The sequence below is a fragment of the Balaenoptera musculus genome, chromosome 20 (assembly GCF_009873245.2).
Source record: "Balaenoptera musculus isolate JJ_BM4_2016_0621 chromosome 20, mBalMus1.pri.v3, whole genome shotgun sequence".
Taxonomy (NCBI): Eukaryota; Metazoa; Chordata; class Mammalia; order Artiodactyla; family Balaenopteridae; genus Balaenoptera; species Balaenoptera musculus.
The window spans coordinates 24,899,567-24,922,768 of record NC_045804.1 but is presented as its reverse complement, the minus strand read 5'-3'; the positions used below and the strand labels follow the sequence as shown (position 1 = coordinate 24,922,768).

The 23,202-nt window shown below is 48.6% G+C and overlaps 1 protein-coding gene across 1 annotated transcript in view; it reads right to left on the bottom strand.

Moving 5' to 3' along the window:
• Window positions 1–23,202, bottom strand: part of FAM117A (family with sequence similarity 117 member A) — a 44,653-nt gene that overhangs the window by 9,434 nt on the left and 12,017 nt on the right. Inside the window, exon 2 of the mRNA XM_036836345.1 lies at window positions 8,386–8,555. Coding sequence (XP_036692240.1) covers window positions 8,386–8,555 — 170 coding nt within the window. The remainder of the gene's footprint in view (window positions 1–8,385; window positions 8,556–23,202) is intronic.

Here is a 23,202-nt window from a genome sequence, read left to right as displayed (position 1 = left end):
GACACACCATTCCCCAGACAGAGGTGCTGGCTCTCTGAAGTCTTCTCTCATCTGCTCATCAACCTCCTGGACACTGCCAGCCCCTTTTATTCTTGCAGGCTTCTCCACCTGCACTGCCTCTTTCCCAGTCCACATCCTCCAGGAAACCTTCCCTGATGAGCCAATAAGGCCAACCTGCTCTTTACTCTCTTATGACTTTTACACATGGATTACAGCCCCAACTATTCCAAGTGCTCCTCCCCAGCAGCGAGGACCAGAACTGTCCCTCCCTATCCTGACCAGCTCCAAAAGAGCACTTTTTGGAGGCTCAGGGAAACACTGGCCTCCTCGATTCCCTCCCCGTCTATGTGCCCAGCACGGGCCCAGCTTCCTGGCAGCCTAATGAAAACAAGTTACCAGACGGGACTCCATTAAGGAGTCATTAATGGGTAAAACAGGAAAAAGCTCAACAGAGATGCCCCATGCACCATCCTGAACCGAAGCAGAAGACTTCTGTGCAGTGCAGTACCTCAAGCTTGTTCCGTGATTTTTCCCTGTCCACAGAGGGTTAGGGTCCCCAAAGTCCTCCTGAATACATAGGGAGGGGATGTTTTCGCAAAGGAGGGAGCCAGAATTCTGAACTCAGCCCTGACTCCTGACCCCTCTTGGCTTTATCACAGCTCCTTCTCCTGGGCCCTGCTCTGCCCCTGTGAGAACGTGACTCTCAGTCCGCCATCCTCCCTCCCCCGCTGCACAGAGGACAGAGGACTCAGGATGGAGGCAGGGGGAGTTGTAGACCCACTTCCTGAGCCCCTACCAGAGGGAGCAAGCGGTTGGCTCTAAGCACGAGGCAGAGGAGGACACAGTCCCTCCCCCCCCACCAGTATCCCTACTTCCATTCCAAGGGAGGGGCCCAAGGGGGAAGGCTCTGGTGGAACCAGTTCCTCTCTAACTTCTTTGCACAAGCTGCCAAAACCATGAGGGCCTGGGAACTGTCTCCTCCAACAGATCCGCTGACCTCCCCCGAGAGGTTGTTACAAACAGAAAAGGGGGAGGATAAGAGGGAAAAAGCCCAACAACTCACCACCCAACAGCTGTTAAGAAGAGCTCGGTGACGGCAGTCTGAGCGGGGCTGTGGGAGTAGGCTGCCCTGCACGACAGCTGCAGGGGAGAGGGTCCACGGGGATGCCGAGCCTTCCTGCCTCTTCCTTCTCCCAGCTGCCCACCAATCAGGGCCTTTACCCGGCCGTGCGACACAGCCAGGGTGAGACAACTGCCGGACTCCCTTCCCTGAGGCCAGCACCACAAGGGAGACCCTCCAGAGATGTGTCCCCACTATTCCTTCTTCAGCAAAAGGGCAGAGAGCATATCCTCAGGCCTATACCCCAAAGCCTCGAGGTGGAGCTGGCTCTGACAGTGGAAACCAAGCAGCTGGTCTACTTCCAAATGCCTATCAGGGTGTTGGCAGACAGAGACTCAGAAAAGGCTGCTGCAGATACTGAAAAGACAGGAGAAGCCCACAGCGCCCTGAGCGGAGCAGATGCACGAACACTCCTCCCCTCCCAGGGCTCCAAGCCAAACCTATAGATAACTAGGTCTGCTCATCAAAGCTGCGTTCCACACAAGCTTGTTGTCCCTGGAAAGGTGGCAGAGACTACAGAGGAAGGGTGACAAAGGCTAAGGTGTTGATGCCTGTTTCTCCTCCTCCGGGAAGATACTGCACTCACAGGTGGGTGGTGAGAAGGAGGTAAAAGCAGCCACATTCAGGTTGCCACCGGTTCTACTAATATCTCTTGCAAACTCTTCAACTGCCTCTTTCTTCTGAGATACGTGAGGGGGTGGAAGGAGAAGCGTAGGCTAGCGCTGGAGGCTGGAATGCATGGGAAAACGCGTGGCAGCTGGGATCATCTCCTCTCTCAGTCCATCTCACCGCAATCTGCTCAGCAGCGTCTCCCAGCAACTACTGCCTACTCTGTAAACTGTGCCACTAAGGCCATCGCTTTGCCTCAACAGCCACCCCTGGCCATAGACATCACCATCTTACCCTCCATCCGTGGGCTCTCTGTCCCACAGGCAAATGTAGCTCCATCTCCTTTTTCTTTCCTTATCCCTTGACCTCTAAGCCTGGTCTCCCCACCTAAGACGGCCCGCCGTACCAGCTCTTCCCAGCCTTCCCATCAGGGAGCCCTTCCTAGCTGTCCACCTCATGCGGCCTGCTGCCTCACTCTGCATCTTCTCTGATCAGATGGGTTCAGGGTACACATCACTCATGCACTCAACAAAGAGTTACTGAATGCAAACTGTGTGTCACGTGCTGTTCCAGGTGCCGGGGACATAACAAGGCACAAAATGACAAAAATCCTCATCCCCTTTGAGTTTACATTCTAGCTGGAGGCACAGTTTAAACAGTGATAAGTACTGAGAGAGAAATACAGCAAAGAAAGGGAATAGGAATGCTGGGCTGGGGAACATGATTTTAAATGTCAGGGAAGTCCTCAGTGAAAAGGGAACATCTGCTGAAAACATGAAGGAGGTGAGGAGTGGGACATGTGGATATCAGAGGTGAGAGTGACCCAGATGGAGGAAATAGCAAGTGCAAAGGCCCCCAAGCAGGAGCCAGTCTGGTGGGTTTGAGAATGATAAGGAGGCCAGTGTGGCTGGGGCAGAGTGGGTGAGGGGCAGAGTAGTAGGAGACGAGGTCTGTAGGCGTGACAGGTTGAAAATGGCCCCCCAAAGAAATCAGGTCCTAGTCCCTGGAACCTGTAAATGTTACCTTATATGGTCAAGTTTTTGCAGATGCGATTAAGTTAAGGATCTTGAGATGCAAAGATTATCCTGGTGGGCCCTAATGCCATTAAAAGTGTCCTTATGAGAGAGAGAGAGACAGAGGGAGATTAGACACTCACAGAAGAAGGTAAGGCAATGTGACCATGGAGGCAGAGACTGGAGTGACGTGGCCACAAGCCAAGGAATGCTGGCAACCACCAGAAGCTGGAAGATGCAAGGAATGGGTCTCTCAGAGAGCCTCCAGAGAGAGTATAGCCCTGCCAACACCTTGATCTTGGCCTAGCGGAATGAATTCAGACTTCTGGCCTCCAGAATTATGAGAGAATAACTTTCCATTGTTTTAAGCCACTAAGTTTGAGGTAATTTGTTACATCAGCCTCAGGAACCGAATACAGTAGGTTTTCCTGTGTTTGAAGCTGTTTACATGCTGGCCTTGAGTATTCTTCAGGCAGGCACATGCACAGGTATGGGCTTTGGCCCCTCCAAGGTGACCTAGGAGCATCAAGAAAGGGACCATGCCGGCCCCTTATTTCCAGTGCCCCTGGGTGGACAGGCCCCTCCTCCTGGGTCTCACCACAGGTATCTGGGCCAAGGTCTCCTTGGAGCACAGAAGAGTCACAGCTAAGGAAGGTTATCCTTCAAAGAGTGACCCTTCATGGCACAATGGGGGTCAAGCTGGGCTGTGTGACAGCACCGTAAGTAGTTGTTCCAGACAGTCCTCTGGAAGCAGGATAAAGCTTGAGCTCAGCAGGCCAGTCATGTTTGTCAAAGGGACTCACACACTGGAACAGATTTATTTTAACACCCTGGCCCAGGGGGAGCAGCTAAGGGAGAAGCAGGGCTACTTACTGGCCACGAGTGGCGTCAGCCAACTATGCAGATGATGCTCGGATTATGCAAAACTGGATGTGGGTTAGACCACGGAAGCTTTGCCTGGGATTCTGAAGTCCCAGAGCAACATGTGGGATAACTGGGTGAGGGCGAGGAGAGCTTTATAACAAGAAGGCAGGGGTGAGATGGAGCCCAAACCCCCCAAACTGGAACCTCTTTCTCTGCCCCCCACTCAACTAAGCCTCTACCCAGATTCTGAGACAGGAAGAGTCCTGGTCCTTGCTGTCTCCAGTGACCTTGGCTGGGCCCTGGGAACATAACCCAGTGTACCTATGCGGATGTGTAGAGCAGCGTGGTGCCTGGCCTAGTATAAATGCTCAGTAACTACTTGCTGAACTGAAATTCAGCAGGGAATCAGCCTCTTGGGACTCTGGCCAGAAAAAGAGGCAGGAAAGGCTCTGAGGGTGGTCTGCCGGCCAGCGCCGAGAACTCTAGCAGCAGGTGGCCAAGGCCACCATCTGTGGCCCTACGGTGACTGTGCAACCCTCAGATTTTCCATCATGGACCCATTTTCAAATATTCTGTGCTGATGTCAAACCATATACTGAACAACTGGTCCCACTCACCGGTTTGGGAAATAGGCACTGTGCCCAGGCCCTCACACCCGCAAAGAAAGGCCCATCATAAGCAGACTGAATCGTGTGTCATCACCAAATGCTGAGGCACTGGATTGGGAAAAAGAGGAGGACAGCACACAGGTAGGGAAAGTCACAGAAAGGGAAATCTTCCCAAACAAAGCATGCCACCTCTGCCTCTGCCCTTCAGGACACTCCATGAAGTTTGTCAAGGACTTAAGCTAATTTTTTTTCCCAAAGGGTAACTCAGGCCTAAAGAAAAAAAAGTCTCTCATAAGGGCATCCCTACCTCACCTGGAGCCTGCAGAGGAAATGGGGCTGGGGATGAGCAGAACGGGGGGCCAGGCAGAGCAGGCACCCAGGGTCCCGTCTGTCTCCAGGATGAGAACACCAGCGGGGGCACTTGGCTCCAACAGTCATTCCAGCTGTGGTGAGACCACTTCCTCCCTCCAGAAGAGTGCGAGAAGACTCCCAGCAAGAAGGGAGGGGTGACTGCAACCACCAGCATGTGCTGCCATCTCCCGTCCCGGCCCCGGGCCCAGCGCCAGGGGCGGCCGGCCCACAGCACTTGATGGCCAGCTCTGAGTGACCAGCTGACCTGGGGGAGGGCAGTCAGGAGAGGGGAAAACAGATTCAGATTTACCTGGACAATCCTGACAAAGTCCTCCGAGACACAAAGAAACCTCCAGATGATGGTGAAACCACACAAGAGCCTTCCTAGTCCTCGTTGACTGGCCCCTCTGCGTCCAGCACCCACTGCACCCAAGCTGTTCCTTACACCTACCAAGCTGACCTCTGGGAGACCTGGTCATCCCGCTCCCATCACCCATCCTGGCTCAGAACATGTAGCAGCTCCAAAGCCCTCCTTTCCCGATGACCACATTCACACCTCCTTAGGAGAACCAATTTCCCAAATACGATCCATCCACCTCTCTTCCTCACTTGCCCCAAATATTTGGGTAAGCCCGCTCTCCATGTCAGACTGCAAGTTGCTTGGGAACCACCCGTGCTATCCTTTGCGCCTGCCTAAGGGCTTAAAACACAGCTAAGCCCAGGGAGGGAATACTGGGACTGTTGGCAACCTGCTGCAATTCGAGAACCGAGAGCTTTTAACCCATCTTCTGCCTTGGGAGAAGCCTTGAGGATGCAGTGTGCTGGGCTATCTAAATGGCAGGTGTTCTGATACGAAACTGGCAGGGCTCTTGCCTGCTCTAGGGGGTTCAGAGAGGGGAGCCGAGCTGCTCGGCCTACACCATGACTATGGCTGCTGTCCTTACCGCAAGTCCTGCCCCTGGGAGCGCCAGGCTGATGAGGTCTCCAAACACACACTCTGGCGGCTGGCTGGGGTGTGTGTGGGGCTGGGTTGGGGGCACAGATAAGAGAGAAGTGAGGGCCTGCCAGGTGTGGTGGAGGTACTTCACTGGTGTGGCTAGAAGAGAAAGCGAAGAAGGTGGGGGTAGGGGTGGGAACAGCCCCCCTCGAGCTCAAAGGAATTAAGGAAACGTGCTGGCATCATCTATTTTTAGTGACTTAAAAGCTTTCAAGGACTTTGGTAGATCCTGCCTCCCTGCCTTCCCTCCACTCTTCTCTGCACCCCCTTGTGTCTCCCCCATAAAACCTCTCCCTCATCTCCAGTCCCTTCTGGGTGATGTAGCCGTGCTCAGTAGGGAAGGAGCACCAATTTCTTTGGGAGATGTTGAAGAAGGCAGCTTGTGCCAGACCAGGGTGCTCAAGCAAGAATTTGAATGGAGCCCAAAACCTAGAAGCAGAAAATTCCCAGAAGGCCAGGAATGAAAGATGGGCAGAGCACATACTTGGGTTTGGATGCCCACGTTGATCAGAATTCTCCCACCTCCTGACTGCAGCCACAATATTGACAGGTTGCTAAGGGTTCCTCGAGGGCTGGAGCCCAGCCCAGGGAAAGAGGAAAGCTGCACAGCTCGGCCTTGCCAGACCCGCGGAGGCGCATCGCTGGCCTCTGTCTTGCTGTGGCAAGAAGCCCGGACTTGTTATATAAAAGATCTGGCCTGCAGCTGGAGCCTGAGCAAAACACACAGCCTAGAGCCCATGCCTCTAAATCCGGCCAGGGAACATCTGAGGCCAACCCTGCCTTGAGTTGACAAAGAGAACGCCATCTGAGGAGTGGGATGGAGGCTTCCTAGAAGGCTGGTAGCAGGAAATGACAGTGACGGGGATACGGGGATAGGTAGGTGGGCTGCATGGAAGCCTGCCATCTGACGAAGGGGGATGTAATCATGAGTTTACACAACCAAAGCAACCTTAAGTCCTGCTCCTCCAGGAAGCCCTCCGTGACTAGACGCATTATTTGGACTAAACACTCTCTCAAAAGAGAAAGGGGTGTGTGCTCCAGGCATGTGAAGGGGCAGTAATAACCTATCCTACTTGCCCTTTTCAGGGGACACAGGGAACAACAGTGTCTGGGGCTTCCGGGAAGTCGGTGTGCTACCTGGAGCGTGCTCTCCCTTCACAGTCTGTTCCTAGATCTAAAGAATGCCACTGGACTTCCCTGGTGGCGCAGTGGTTAAGAATCCACCTGCCAATGCAGGGGACACAGGTTCGAGCCCTGGTCAGGGAAGATCCCACATGCCGCGGAGCAGCTAAACCCGTGTGCCACAACTATTGAGCCTGCGCTCTAGAGCCTGTGAGCCACAACTACTGAGCCCACGTGCCATAACTACTGAAACCCGCACACCTAGAGCCTGTGCTCCACAACAAGAGAAGCCACCGCAATGAGAAGCCCGCGCACCGCAATGAAGAGTAGCCGCCGCTCGCCGCAACTAGAGAAAGCACACACGGAGCAACGAAGACCCAACGCAGCCAAAAATAAATTAATTAATTAATTAAAAAAAAAAAGAGTGCCATCAATTTTAACTGCAGTAACTCTTGTTGGTCCAAGGTGGCATATTCCTATGAGAATTCCCCTCCTGTAAACTGTGCCAGACATTTGGCCCCATCTCATCCTTTGGCTCCCTGTTCACTGGCCTTCATGGAACTGGCATCCAGACTCACCAAGGTCAAATCTTGTTCTCATTTCCTTGTTCTCTACTCTGACATGCCAAGAACAGTACTGGGCATTCAAACATTTACTAATAACATTTGAAAATGGATCTCATTTAAAAAATAAATAAAAGGGACTGGGAGATGTGCTCCGCAGAGGAGGACAGGGGAAGCGAGCGCACAAAACCCTTTCCCATTTGGCCGGCACCCCACCTCCAATCAGGCGGGGCGGGCACGCTCCAGCGACATGCAAAGGAAGAGTGACTGGCCCAGCATCCCCCAGGACGTGGGCTGCCTCTCCTCTGAGCCTGTGTTCTCCCCACCCTGTTTCCTCTTTCCTGAGAACAACTCATTTGTTCTGAAGTTGAACAGGAATGGGCTTAAACTGCATCAAAAGGGAGAAGATTTGACTCTTAAAAACTTAACTGCTGAAAATGTTGAAGTCCTGAGTCAGATGAAGAAATATCTTTGTATAATTTCACATATGAGATGACTTCTTGCTCAGGCTAACACTATCTTACTCAAAACCTGACCAATGGACTGGATGATTACAGAGATCCCTTCTAAGTTTAGGATTCTTAATGAAGAGAAAAACCCTGAAGAGGGGACCTGGGCTCCATCAGACTCAAACGGGTCCACCGAAATCCCAGGCAGGGTTGCTGATGAGGGATCAACTCTCCATTATCTGAGAACTTCCCACTCCTGTTGCTCTAGTGGGATCTATCCTGGCTCAACACACTTTCGGGCCACCTCTTCCAGTTGTCTGGGGAGTGCATACTCAGTTGAATGTTGGTCTGTTTTAGCAACGTAAATCTCATTTATTAAAACCTAGAATAAATTCCAAAATCAACTCTTGTATACCCACACATGAATACTCAAAGCCAAACTGATAAACCCAGATTGCCTTCTCTCTCCCACCAGTCAGGTGGAATGCAAACTCATTTTCAGGTAAATTTACGAAGAGAACCAAGTAGGTTAACATGAGATGATGAAAAGCTACATGGTGCATATGTACAGCCAAAACCCAGGACAAGTCACATCAATGACTGAGTATTGGTAAGTCGACCCAAGGCCTCCTCGACCAGCCCACCACCCCACCTTTATCCCTTATCCCATTAGCAGAGAGCTTCATTACCTGGGTGGCCTTGTCATTGGTACAGCAGGTGAAGGCCCCATCAGCATCTCGTGGCCACTGGCCCAGAAGGTAGGAGCTGAGGATGGTGTCCAGGGAGAATGTACGTCGGACCTGGGGTGGCTGAGGCCTCCACACTGGCTTCTCTGGGGCCACGGAACACGGGACGCTGGCTGGAAGAGAGCACAGCCCGCACACCTGGACGTCAGCAAGGAGGCAGCAGACACAGTAACCAACCTTCCCTCTTTCAGGAAGCCTCACCGGACTGCCGCATCTTCACTTATATTTACCTCCCTCCGACAGAATTTGAAGCAGCCCATAAAAGCACATACAGCGTGATGAAAGCTCTCCTGACTTATCCAGCTGGTCTTTCTCACTGGAAACAATTTACACCATTTCACTCTGGACGAGGGGTTACTTTACACATGTCTTCTTTCTCCTGTTCCTAATGGACTACAGACTGTGAACTCCCAGGTCTCCGCACTGAGTTTCCTGAGAGCAGGACTGTTTCCCATCATTAAAGAAGTAACTGGAAGTGAACAAAAACCAAGTTTTCCTCCATCTTTTATCCTGCCTTTTATTTCCTTTTATCTCCTGCCTTCTTCCAGCACTGATTGCAAGGCTCCTATGTACAAATTCAACCCAGTTAACTGAAGGACTCTTCCTATTTCCTTCAAGACCATTAGCTCCAGGGAACCTAGGTGACTGAGACAAAGAGAACGACATAACTACTTTCAACTATCCAGGATCCAGGAGAATATCCAAGTCTTTTGGTTCTCTCCTCTATCTCTGACTTCTGGCTAAATAGAACAAAAATAAAGCAGTTACAAATCCACTTGTTTTATTTTTACCTTGATTAAAGCTTTCTGGGGGAAGGTAAAAGTTGAAAGTGTTGCTAAAATCTAAGCGTTCTGGAATCATCTGTAAGTTTCAGTCATCTGGGTTGACCATGTTTTCCGCAGCCACATTCAAAACACACTACGATCTTAAGGTCTGTAAGGCTCTTTCCTTTAAACAGAGCAAAATGCTTTCACATCTGTACTAATCTCTGGATAATTCATGTGTGCATTAAGCACAACGAAAGAACTGGGGACTGTAGATATAAATAAACTTGAAGAGCTTTATATTAAAAAGACGCTAACAGGTTGGCACGTTCCTCAAAAAGTTAAATATAGAATTACCATACCATCCAGCAATTCTGCTTCTAGGTATATATACAAAAGAACTGAAAGGAGGGTCTCAAAGAGATATTTGTATACCCATGTTCATAGCAGCACTATTCACAATAGCCAAGAGGTAGAAACAACCCAAGTGTTCACTGACAGATGAATGGATCAACAACATGTGTTCTACACATACAGTGGAGTCTCAAAAAGGGATGAAGTTCTGATACGTGTTACACCATGGATGAAACTTCAAGACATTATGCTACATGAAATAAAACCGACACAAAAGGACAAAGATTGTATGATTCCACTTATATGAGGTACCTAGAATAGGCAAATTCATAGGGACAGAAAGTAGAACAGAGGTTACCAGGGGCTTAGGGGGGAGAAGGGAATGGGGCATTATTATTTAATGGGCACAGAGCTTCTGCTTGGGGTGATGAAAATGTTCTGGAAATGGACAGTGGTGATGGTTACACGACATTGTAAGTGTACTTAATGTCACAGAATCATAAACTTATAATGTTTAAATGGTAAATTTTATGTTATGTGTATTTTACCACAATAAAAAAAAAAGAGAGAAACACTAATAATACTATCTACATTCTCTAAATCCATTTAAATATTTACACATATTTTGACATAGTATAATCAATACGAAATATATTACATGATATTCTGCTTTGTCCTACCCATTTCCAAGTATCAACAATCTACATATCTGTCATTTTTAAAGACAACATAATATTCCACCAGGTTGATATACAGTAGTTTGCTTAGCCACTCCCATATTACTGGACATTTGAGAGGTTTCCCCCACCCCAATTTGGATATCATAAATGTTATTGCGTGGATAACTTTTAGTCTCAGGTTTTATCTAATTCCTTACATATTTCTAGGTCATTTTCCTCAGCCATCATATAGTATGTGCTCATTTAAAACAAACTAAAGGGACTTCCCTGGTGGTGCAGTGGTTAAGAATCCTCCTGCCAATGCAGGGGACACGGGTTCGATCCCTGGTCCGGGAAGATCCCACATGCCGCAGAGCAACTAAGCCCGTGCACCACAACTACTGAAGCCCATGAGCCTAGAGCCCGTGCTCTGCAACGAGAAGCCACGGCAATGAGAAGCCTGTGCACTGCAACGAAGAGTGGCCCCTGCTCGCCGCAACAAAGCCCACGCACAACAACGAAGACCCAACACAGCCAGAAAATAAATAAATAAAAATAAATTTATTTTTAAAAATAAATTAATTAATTAAAAAAAAAAACAAATTAAAAATGACTTATAAAAGTAGTGTGGGGAATTCCCTGGCAGTCCAGTGGTTAGGACTCCACGCTTTCACTATCGTGGGCCCAGTTTTGATTCCTGGTCAGGGAACTAAGATCCCGTAAGCCATGTGTTGCGGCCAAAAAAAAAAAAAAAAAGGTAGTGTGAATTGTGGACAATTCAAGAAATATGCAAACAAACAGAAAAAACGTCAAATCTCAACACCCAGAGATAATCATGGATAATACTATTAGATATGTATCCTTGGGGGCCTTGCCTTCTATGTGCATGCATGTATGTGTGTGCGTGTGTGTGTATGCTTTAAAATGAAAAATGGGATTATACTGTACATATTATTTTGCAATGAGTCTTCACCTTATATCATAAACACCTTTCCAAATCAATATATACTGACCTACAACACACCCTTTTAAATGACCTTAACACTCTTTAAACTCTTCAAAGGCTTTCTTTCAAAGACAGTACTCATAGGCCTCGTGTTCTGGTCCCATTTACCTTTCCTTTACACGTCACTCCTCTTCAAAAGCTCTATGTCCTGGACAAACTACACTATGCACCATTTCCCACCCATGTCTTGGGCCTGCCCTCCTCTGAGGTTTTGCACATGTGCTCAGGGCTGAAATCTGATCCATCCATCAGGGCCAGCCTAAACATCTCCACCTCCACGGAGCTTCCTGAGTCCCCTGGAAGGAATGTCTCAGGATTTTCTGATTTTCCCCAGTACTTTGTACTCTTCTAGTACTTCCCAGCCTTTATTGGATTACAAGTATTTGTAACTCCCAGCTAATAAACAACCTGTGGCCAAGGGCTGTCTAATTTATCTTTGAACCCCACACAGCATCTAGAGCATAGGGTTGGAGATTGGCAGACGCCTAAGTATTTGCATAAAATCAAAACCCTGTTACTATAAGGGAGAGCCTGCTCTAATTACACCTGGACTCTAGGTTTGTGTGCCTTGCACATCCATGCTCACCTGCTCCCTGTGAGTAAATCCCCCTGAGCTGCTTGCCCCCTTTCCTCTCTCTGAGGCTCAGGGAGGCCCAACCTCTTTCTTCCCCTCCCTGCACCTGTCACCCAGAAAGTTAGTGACAGGCACGCTGGGTTCAAGCCCCAACTGCATCCCCTACACTGGCATTTCAACCACTCGTTTTTCTATCCTGGGCTTAAGATCAAAAGGTGGCAATCTAGATACTTCTGGGAGCTCCTGACCCATGCCGGCAGCCTGGCCAGACACCAAAATGCTGTCCTGTGGTTCTCCCAAACTGTCTCTAAGAGCCCACTGATGAGGCGGGGGGCCCTTGAAGGCAAGTTTACAAGATTACATGACAGAGAAGCAATGAGGCAGGTGGGAAGCAGATGAGCCAGAGACTGGCAGAGAGGCCAGAACACCATGATTCTAACAGCTCCTTCACCGCTGTCGGAAGGAAGAGGGCTGTGACTCCAGGGCTGAGAAAAAAGCACTGGGGAGAAAGATTTCTTGGAGCCACCTCTCCCAGCCCCTCAGCAGAAATTGCTGCAAAAACCTCCTTTAGAATTTTTTCCATCCTGAGACCCTAAGTATGCTCTTCTGTTTGTGTAATACTTTCAAGTTTTGCCCCCTCCTCACAAAGTACTTGTGTGTGTACAGTCTTTTGTTCTCCTAAAGGGGCTCGAGAAAGACTGATAAGGAGACCAAGACACAGAGAAGTCCAGTCTCAGATTGGGCTTGGTCGCCCAGAAAGTCAGGAGCAGTCCTACATCCAAATCCAAGCCTCCTTCTTCCTACATCAGTTCACGGGGCTCTTGGCCCTTTTGCATCAGGAACACCTCCAAGGGTGCAGGACACCTGCCTACATACCTGAAGGAAGAAATGCTTGGCAGCTCCTTCAGGAAGGGGAGTAAGGAAGGAGACCACAGGCCTGACCCGGGTGTCCATAGCAATTTTTTGTTTGGGGTGTTGGTTGGTTGGTTTTTTGGAGAAGCCTTTGAAACCTAGGGGGAAGGATTCTAGTAAACCATGCCCATTTTACATCTTCCCATTGATACCCTTCACAGCCCACCTCATTCGTGAGTTACAGGAGGAGTCCAATTTCAAGGGCAGTAATCAGAGATGACATTTTACTCCCCAGCACCCCCAGGGTTGGGGAGGACCCAGGATCCTGGAATTTCGTATAAGAATCCAACCACCCATTTTGATCAACTCTACATCCAAATCTGACCAAAGTTATTCATAAAGACTCTGAGGGCTTTGTTGGTTCTGACTTGCTCCTCCATATACAAAAACAAAACAAAACAAAAACACGCATACTAAAAAAAAAAAAGGGAAGGAACGGCGGATGGGGAGAAACCAAGTACCCCAATCCAGAACCAGCTGCCTCTGACCCAGCCCCCTCCTCTCTGCTAGGCCTGCAAGGATGTCGCTGCATCTAAGACAAACTAGAGGACTCGCCTCAGTTTCTTTTCCTTAAATGAGACCGCTGGGCCTCAGATTTATTTCTACAGTGACCACATCCTAGCACAGTGTGCCGGCCCAGCTCCTGACCAGCCGCAAGGTGACAGAATTCCCTTCTGTCTCAAAGCCCTCAGCAAAGCCACAGCTCCCCTCCCAAACCCCCACGTTCTTAGACCCTTTGAGGAGATGAAAGTGCCATGTTTCCTTCACGCCCAGAAAATAAGGGAGGGGGGCACTTTAAAAAGATGAGATTTTGACAGGAAAACAAATCTACCACTTATTTTAAAAACCCCACCCCAAATGGTTTGGTGATGACCTGCTAATTTGGGCACCAGAACTGATTAAGGGCCAAACCAAGGTGTCAGGTTCCCCCCAAACGCAACACAAACCGAAGCCAAAACCAGACATTGACATGTTCTGTGCCATCCTCGAAGGGGCCACAGGCTGGAGCGGTGTGGCCCCCGAATATCTGGGAGGGGCTCAAGTGTGAGGGATCTGGTTCTGACTGCAGCTCTGCCCTCACTGTGACGTGACTGCAGCCCACACTTCATGCCCTCCCCCCTCACCGGGCCTGCTCTCCCATCCGGCAGGCAGGAGCACAGTCCCAGCCTCAGTTACCTCTCAGGGACGCTGTAAAGAACAGAAGATGAGATGCAAAAAGGCTTTAAAGTCTTCATTAGATAGATCACGTCAAACCAATTACTGTCAGTTAGCCCCTCCCCACACCACAATCTTTTAGGACTGAAGGTGTGGGTGGGGAAGGAAGAGGAGACAAGCAGGGTGAGTTCCAGCCACCACTGTCCCCTGGGAAGGCCCACAGCTTCAGTGTCAGAGCCCTTTCCTTTCCTAGTGTTGGTCTAACCCAGCCAGGACAGCACCCGGAGTGGATGATGCCGGCGAAAGAGCCGCTGGGAGGCGTGGGCGGCAGCAGCGCTGTCAGCACTGAGACCTCCGTCAGCCGGGAACGTCCTCTAAGAAATCTCACAAGTGAGTGCAGTTGAAACAGGGGCTCCTGGGCTTATCCCTCCCTTACGGGCACACCGGAAAGATCTGGGGATGGGGTTCTGCCCTGCAATTGTGTGATTATGGTTAAAGGAGAAGTGTTGAGAAGTCACAACGGTTGCTTGTGGTCGGAAGATGAACTGGTTTCATTTCTGGAAAGTACCCCTCTCAGATTTGGGAAACAGGACAATTGGCTGCCCTGTCTGAGAAGAGACGCCCCTATCATGACAGGCCAAGACAAAGCAGCAAGTTGCGGGGCCCTGGCTGGTGGCTGCGGGAGGGTGGGGTGTCCTGTTGACAGCGCTGTGGGGTATTATCGGACCATCGCATGCAGCAGCCTCCACAGCCCAACCACCTGGCGAAGCTCCCTGGCCCAGGGCCAGGCCATTTCACCATGCAGCTGAGCAGTGGCGGATGCTTTGGTTCTTGGGCAACGGCAAATGGAAAAAACAAAACAAAACAGCACACACCAGAGATAAGAAGCCTTAGGTGCTATCTTCCGGAGCCACTTGGCCCTGTCTCCCAACTGCTACATTTGTATGGCTTTGGGGAGAGGGGGCTCTGAGTGGAGAGGACCGCCGGTCAAGTGTCTGCTGCGCCTTGGGGGACAGTAAATAGGGCAGAAACACACAAACAGCTGATGAGGGGCCTGGCACGCCACAGCAGACTGACTGATTCCTTCAGTAGCAGATTCTGAGTGCCCACCACAAACCAGCCCTGTGACAGGCCCTGGTGACACGGGAGGAGCCGGACAAGAAGCTGCTGACCAGGCTGAAGTGGGGCAGGCCGATACGCTCCCCAAGGGCCAGGCTGCCAGCTCAACCTCGGGGGGTTCCTCCAGCCACCGACTCTTCAGAAGGACCCCCATTTGGTCTCTGCTGTTCCCTCATACTCCTGGCTGGAAATCAGCTCAGGCCTGACCACACCAGCAAACCCCCACCGCGGGAACCCGAAGGAGGAGGGCGACAGCTCTTAGAAGGAGGGGTCAGGGAAAGGAGGAAGGCAGCCCACGACGCAGGAAGTGAGGCATCTGTGGCTGCCCTTCTCAACTTGGCCAAAGATAGACTGTGGGGTGGAGGCGTAGCAGCTTATGAGGAGAGACCAGCCCCTGACCAGAGGGTCCTGGCTGGGAATCTAGGGGGGCTACTTCACTTATTTTACTATCTTTGGGGCAATGCAGGAGAGAGAAACCTGGGAAACAAGACAAGGCTACTCTCCACCCATCCTCCATTAGCTTGAGGCTGAGTGACCCCAAAATACCCAAGAAGAACTACAGAAGGAAGAAGAGAGACAGCCAATGAGATTTCACAGGTGGCAAAAACTCAGCAACTGGCAGGTTCAACAAACAAGTTATCAGTCACTTTCTCATGTCGCTGGGGTTTGAGCCATTATTAGCACTAATCTTCTCGCCTTCCCTCTTTAAAACAACTCTCATTATAACAGAAGCTGTACATATATAGGAGGAAATCAAAGGAAATTTTAAAAATGCAGATTAGCAAAAACTGAAAAATACAAACGATGCATGCCTCCACTCAGAAATCACCACTCTGCACATCCTTCCTGATCTCTCCCTGTGCACCTATGTATGCATATGTATTTTTAATAAAATGAGATCTTATTACACATTTTTCTAACAATATGCTTTTTTCAGCCACTGATCTTCACTTCAGGAGAAGCAGGCAGGGAAAGGGCCACCCAGGAGGCTGAGGCAGGGCAGACGGTTAAGACACTGAGGGAGCAGGCCCTGTCCTGTCCCGTCTCCTAGCTGTGATGCAGCACTTTTGTTGGGGGTGGGGGAGGCGGGGGGAATGATAACCTGGAGGGGAGCAAAGTAAAACAGGGATGCAGAATTTCTAAATATTCCCCAATACCAGATTTGCAGTAAGTAGGGGAAGTTCCTCCTCACAGCTTCACAGGGATTACTTTTCCATTTCAGTATGTGTGTTGGGATTAAACAGTGCAGGCAGTCTTCTGAGCTGCTTGCAGTCCTGCGCTGCTTAACTGCTTAACTCAGGGACATGTGGGTTTTGGAGGGAAGCTGTGGTCAAACCGAAATCCTCAACATGACTGTACAAGAGTTAGAAGCCCTCCTTGGAAAGCCCAAGGAGACCCCATCCATCCCAGCTGGGAAAATTAAACCTGGGGCTTTAAACACTTCTTTCAACCCCAAGCAATAGCTCATTTCAATCATAACAGGGAGAAGAAACTAAAGAAATGAGATTAAAAAGGAAGAAATGAAGAGTAACAGCACATTTCCCTTACCAAGAAGGCTTACCTGAAGAGAAAAAAAAAGAGTGATATTTGTATACACATGAAAAACTTCTCAGCCAGGACCTCAATACTAACTCCATATTTTTTTTTTAAATTTTTTATTATTTATTTATTTATTTATGGCTGTGTTGGGTCTTCGTTCCTGTGCGAGGGCTTTCTCTAGTTGTGGCAAGCGGGGGCCACTCTTCATCGCGGTGCGTGGGCCTCTCACTATCGCGGCCTCTCTTGTTGTGGAGCACAGGCTCCAGACGCGCAGGCTCAGTAATTGTGGCTCACGGGCCCAGTTGCTCCGCGGCATGTGGGATCTTCCCAGACCAGGGCTCGAACCCGTGTCCCCTGCATTGGCAGGCAGATTCTCAACCACTGCGCCACCTGGGAAGCCCCTAACTCCATATTTAATACTAACTCCATATTTAATATTAACTCTGTATTTAATACTGTCTCCGTATTTAAGTGTGTAGCTCAGGTGAAACCTTTTCTTGCTGTGTGTCTGACTCCCCAGGAGGCAGACCACATCCATGGGCAGCTGGAGAGAAGGGTCAGGAGAAACCCATTTGGAGGTGTCACTATGGGGAAAAAGTGAGGAATACCCTAACTCTTCTTATCAGCAAGGAGGGAAAGGGTGATCCCAAAGCGTGCGTACGTGCGTGCGTGTGTGTGTGTGTGCGCACGCGTGTATGAAGAGTAGACAGCAGTTACTTAGACACTTGTTCAATTCTCAAGAAGCTGCAGTTAGAAAAAAAGGAAGTGGTGTGAACTTTTCACCTTTTATCTGAATTCTATGAAGAGGAGCTCTGAAGGATTTCAACATTCTTAAAACAGGACAAAATACTAGCAGTTACTGATTGGAGCGTGCTTTCCTTTGGGATCTATTTGGCCTTTGTTAAGAATAGCATAAATAGTCATAGCCTAGCCTTCTTCCCCTAAAAGCAATCCTCACCGCCTGGCTATTTGGGAGTGATGAATTTCTGGGTGGCTATAAACTCAGAGGATGGGCATAAACCCTTCAGTATCTTCACTTCAGATGACAATCTGATTTTTATCAAGTAGAGGAGAAATCATGATGTCCGCTCAGCTCTTTAAAGATAAAAGAGGTGAAGGAAGAACCAAAGATTGGGGAGGTTCATCTACAGTAAATCCTGTGAGAGGACAACTGTGACTGAAACCCTACTCTGATTTTTGTTCTGAATGTGTGCGCCCCACACACTCTCAGGAATTCTCTGGGTGGAGGCCCAGGAACATCCTCGTGTAGACAGGTGAACTGATTTCTCCAACGCCACAGAGCAACTTGAGACACAGGCCTTTCTTCCCCCACAGAAGACTTTCAAAGTGCATTTCCCCCCTTGTGTTTCATTGTCAGACTCAACTGTCATGACTGCCTGGCTGCCTTGGTTCAGGAACTTCCCCACGGACTGGAAGAGTTCTATTATTTTCCCTGCTAGGAACCAGCACAATCAGACCTGGGTCTCGGGGACACTGTTTTACCCACTGGGCATGTAGGGCAAATGGAGGAAGACAATTAAAAAGAAGGGATCCCTTTTCTAGTAAGGACAGTGGAAATCAAGTGAAAGATAAAAAGGAAATAAGAATAGAATTATAGATAATGTTCAAATAGTCAAAATAATTTCTGCTTTGTGAACAAACCATGACTTATTTTTAGCTTCATCCAGCCTGCATTCTCCCTGACCTCACGCAAACTGCCAGACAGCAACATATGTGTGAACAGCTGATACTCAATTTACTATCGGCCCAAGTCACACAAAATACCTAGAGTTTGACAGAATTTGATGGCCTCATTTTGTTGCCTTCCCGCCAATGATTCTAAAAGCCCAAAGAAAATTTTTTTACTCCTCTTTAGAACAACTCACATCAATACTCATGTCCTTCAGTGTTAGTTTAGAACTGGCTTTATACAGCTCCCAAAGTAACAGCTCAGTCAGGAGGAGTCAGCAATGGATGCCAAAACAACTGGAAGAAACACTGAGGGGAACAGAACACTTACATAATGTACCACATATAAGAGAATAATGTACTTTTACAAAGGGAAATCTGGTCGTCACCACCTCAAGTGATCAAACTTAGCATTACTAGTGATGGACATTCTGACACTGTGTACCTCCTGAAGCGATGTATTATGAAGTACACAGCTTCACCCATGAAATGTTCATGCCCAAGATGTTTTACCTGAATCGAATTGGGCCCCACACCTAACTTCCCACTTACAGGAAATACAGGAGATGGAGGAACAAGTCAAATGCCATTGAGAGGAAACAGTCAGAAAACTCCAGCATGTGGGACAGCTAGAAGGCTGTCCACACTTTCAATAAGTCAGTAATCAAAAAACCTAAAAACAAAAAGACAGGGATGGGAGGGGAATTTTAAACAGATTTTTTTAAAGACATAACCAAATGAGAACCTTGACTGGACCCTGGATCAAAAATAAAAACAAAAGAGCCACAAAGAGGAAATCTGAAAATGAACTGGATATTAGATAATATGGAATTATAGTTTCCTTATGTGTAATAATGATATTATCATTATGTAGAAGAATGGTCTTATTCTCAGGAGATGCCCTTGAAGTAACGGGCAAAGTGTCAAGATATTCACAACTTGTTTTCAAACAGTTCACCAGAAAAAGTACCTATGGATGCACATATGTGTATGTCTAGACACACATATACATAATACACACAAGGAGGGAAGAGAGATTATAGACAATTGTGGCCAAAAGTTATCAATGAGTCTAAGGTGAAAGATAAATGGATGTGTACTGGGCTTACAACTTTTCTGCAGGTTTAAAATTTTCCAAGATAAAGCTGTGGGGGAAAAAAAAAGAACTGGCTTAATTTGGAATTTGGGAAGACAGAATTAACTTCACTCCTTAGCAAGGATCTAAACTGTTTAGCAGTTCAATCTTGGCAGGTTGTAGTCAAATTCAATTGGGTCACTGTTCTGGTCTTCTAATTTGGGGAAAGAGAAGGTGGGCAAGAAGAAATGAAACAGTCAATGAGGCTTACTAGGAGGCAAGGAATTGAAGGATGTAAATCAGTACAAGGTAGAATAAAGGTACTAAGGGAAGGAGACTTGAAATTAAGAAGTGGCATGTCGGGCTTCCGTGGTGGCACAGTGGTTAAGAATCTGCCTGCCAATGCAGGGGACACGGGTTTGAGCCCTGGTCCAGGAAGATCCCACAAGCCGCGGAGCAACTAAGCTCGTGCGCCACAACTACTGAGTCTGCGCTCTAGAGCCCGTGAGCCACAACTACTGAGCCCGCGTGCCACAACTACTGAAGCCCGCGCGCCTAGAGCCCATGCTCTGCAGCAACAGAAGTCATCGCAATGAGATGCCCGCGCACTGCAACGAAGAGTAGCCCCCACTCGGCACAACTAGAGAAAGGCTGCGCGTGGCAACGAACACCCAATGCAGCCAAAAATATTAAAAAAAAAAAAAAAAAAAGAAGTGGTATGTCATCCCAGGAGACAGACCCAGATTGTGCGCAGAATTAAAGAGTTCCTATGATCCAGAAACACAGTTGGAGTTGGATATAACCTCAGATATGCCCCGCCAAGTTACCCTGGGCATCCATTCGCTCATTCATTACAGGAACGTAGAAACCAGTGAGATCCCAGGGAAGATGGGTAAAAATAGCTAAAGCGAAGGTAGCTAGATCCCAAGAGGAAGATGAAGTGAATTAAAATTTGTCTTCTTCTGCATGAGTGTAAAAAGGAAGGGCAAAAAAGACTTTAGTTAGAATAGGAGAGATTCCAGCTAGATAAAAGGAAGAACTTCCTGCTCATCAGAATGAATGAGGGAGATTGTAGAGTCTGCCCCTGAACAGCTCCAGGGAGAGATCATTACATGCCCCCAGAGGTCTCAATATTCACCCCCCAGAACGCAGGAGGTTGTACCTAGAGAGTTTGAGCCTCCTCTAGTTCTAGAATTCCCCAACTATTAAAGGGTAAATAAGAGATGGCTACTGACCGATTCAGCTAAATTGAAAGCCCCAGAGCCCATGCTGTTATCCGGGGCAAAATTAGTTAAGGGGGGAGAAAAGGCACAAAGTCAAAAGGAGATATGCCTTACCTAGGCTGATCAGACAGCTGTGTTGTGGGCTCCCAGACCATCTCTCCCACTTCCTCCCCCAAGCAGGAGAGTATAAATAGCGCTCAATTTACCTGTGGCTCGCCACAGGCAAAAGGGCTGGTCACGTGGTAACTGCCGAGTAGACATCAGAGCTCAGAGGGCAGGTTTGCTCACTTGCTACACCTCAGTAGGTCTGTCAGGACCTCTGCTCTGGTTCATTTTGCTCTGGGCTGGGGGGTGGGGAGGGGGGCTTAAAGGAGCAGTTACACAGTTATGTCCCTCAGGGCCATGAAGGTACAGTCACAGAACTTGCTTTGCCTTCAGGGTCTAAAATCTTATTAGGGTTAACTCTGCTCAACCCTCAAAGCTTTGAAAACCTGCGTGGATCATTTTGTCCCACTTGCAAAATCTTCTCTGGTTATGTCCATCTCTTTACTTAAGTTCTACTGCGTCCCCAGTTTCAAAAAGGAAATACCTGAGAGACCACTACATCCCACCTAGTGATTCCCTACCTGGCCTCTGGCATTCTGGAACTGATCCACCCTGACCCCAAATCCCAGGCAAATTCCCAGGCTGGGCCTGGTGGAAAAACCCCAGTGTGTGCTGGGCAACATTCCAGGGCAGCCCCTGCTCTAAAGCCCTGGTCTTGCTGGTTGCTCAGATCTCCTAAGGGAGGCTCAAAGGTTATATAGTGCCTCCAGGGTAAACCTTGTCTGAAACACAAATTAGATGGTCCCTCTAGAAAGAGCCTTGAAAGGTATGACCTTGGGAAGATTTTTCCTACCCTCAATGTCTGCCTGAGACCAATGATTACTTCATAGCAGAAGGATGTTTGTCAGGTCACCTCTCCACATGTGCTTCCAGGCACAAGGGAGGACATGGCAACACATACCACTGGATGGTGAGTTACACCATCTCCCCCATATACAATGGGCTTTGTATCTGCTCCTAAATCAAAAGCTGCTTAACAGGAATGACACCTTCTTTTGTAAGTCAGGTAAAGAAAAGGCTTATCCTCCTGAAGCAAGAGGAGAATATGATCCAGGGAAACAGTCTGGGGTGTTAATTACCAAGACGCCCCATCCATGCCTCTAAGAACTGGAAGGGAAAGCGCAGTGGTCCCAGTCCCCTCCAAACAGACAGCTCTGGCCATTTGCATGGCAGCTCTAACACAGACCCTTACACTGCAGCCAACCCAGTAAGACGTGGGGGCAGCCTTTCTCATCCTCCTGCAACTTGTCCGGATTCCGGATGCCATCCACCAGGCACTGATTTTGGAGTGGGACAGAGCCAAGAGAATACTGGAGGCAGCCTATATAGCTTGATAACTGCCTAAGGACAAACAATCTAACTGTATAAACTGGTGTAATAATACAGTAAATGCTCATGGGTCTATTTCACAGAACTGGCTGGAATCCATGAAAAATTCCTTTGATGCTAACTTAACCACGGTCTCACACTCTAGAGCGGCTGCAGGGAGGCATTTTAGATAAAGGACACATAGTAAAGATTCTCCAAAAACTGTTTTTTCTATGTTAAGAAGTAGAGTCAGACTCATTCACTTACCCCAATTCTGGAAGCTGGCGGAAAATGTCAGTAAGCAAAAATGTCAGGAATAATTCAAGTGCCTTCAAGGAGCACAGGTAGATGCAGAGCATGCGGTTTGGAGGGAGAGAATAGGGGCTGGGAACAAACAGTAGTGTCTGAACCCCTAACTCTGCTTAGCGGTGATTACCAGATCCACCCCTTCTGGGGCCCTGCTGTTAGTGGAAAGTTTTCATTGACAAAGAGTGAAGCCCTCCCTTTGTGTATGAAGTCGTAACTCCTGTCCACTTGGTGAGACATGCTGCACTAGGCCATAGGCTCCTGTACATTCACAAGGCGGTGGGCACAACAGACCAACTGGTACACAGCCAAAAGAGCTGTCTGGCCTGGCCCATAACCTGGCATTGCTTTCTAGACAAAACTCAACTCCTTTTCCCCTTGGATCTCTACCATAAAAATGCGAAGTAGTATTACTCTATGGCTCTGGCACATGAGAGCCTTCCGATTTCATGTATTTTAAGACATGAAGAGAGTTGAGTGAAGAGCAGAGTGAGAGCGTTTCTCAGAAGGAGGAAGCAGTTTTCCCTAGAAGGTATCTGGACATCCTGAACATGCTCAGTGTGGACCAGCAGCCTGCTGCAACCCTGCCGACCCCTCTGCCGGGTCAATGTGGGGCATGCACTGGGCTCAGACACACGGCCGCAGGTGCCCGATGGTTCTCAGAATCTGATGCCAACCTTGTGCAGCTCGAGCAGCAGGGACAAGCTACAGTCTCCTACCATAACAGTCAATACCTGGGCCCAAATCCTGCCTCCGCCTCAGTGTGCTACATGAACTCAAGACGAGTCACTTAACTTCTCTGGGCTTCGGTTGTTCTTTCTGTTAAATGGGGAGAATAAGAGATGTTATAAGGATGAAAGAAGAAAACTTTAAAGAACTCCTGGTACAGTCAAATTAGTCTAGCATATATTCATTTTTAAAACTTTTTATTTGGAAATAATTTCAAACATATAGATGTAAGAATAAGACCAG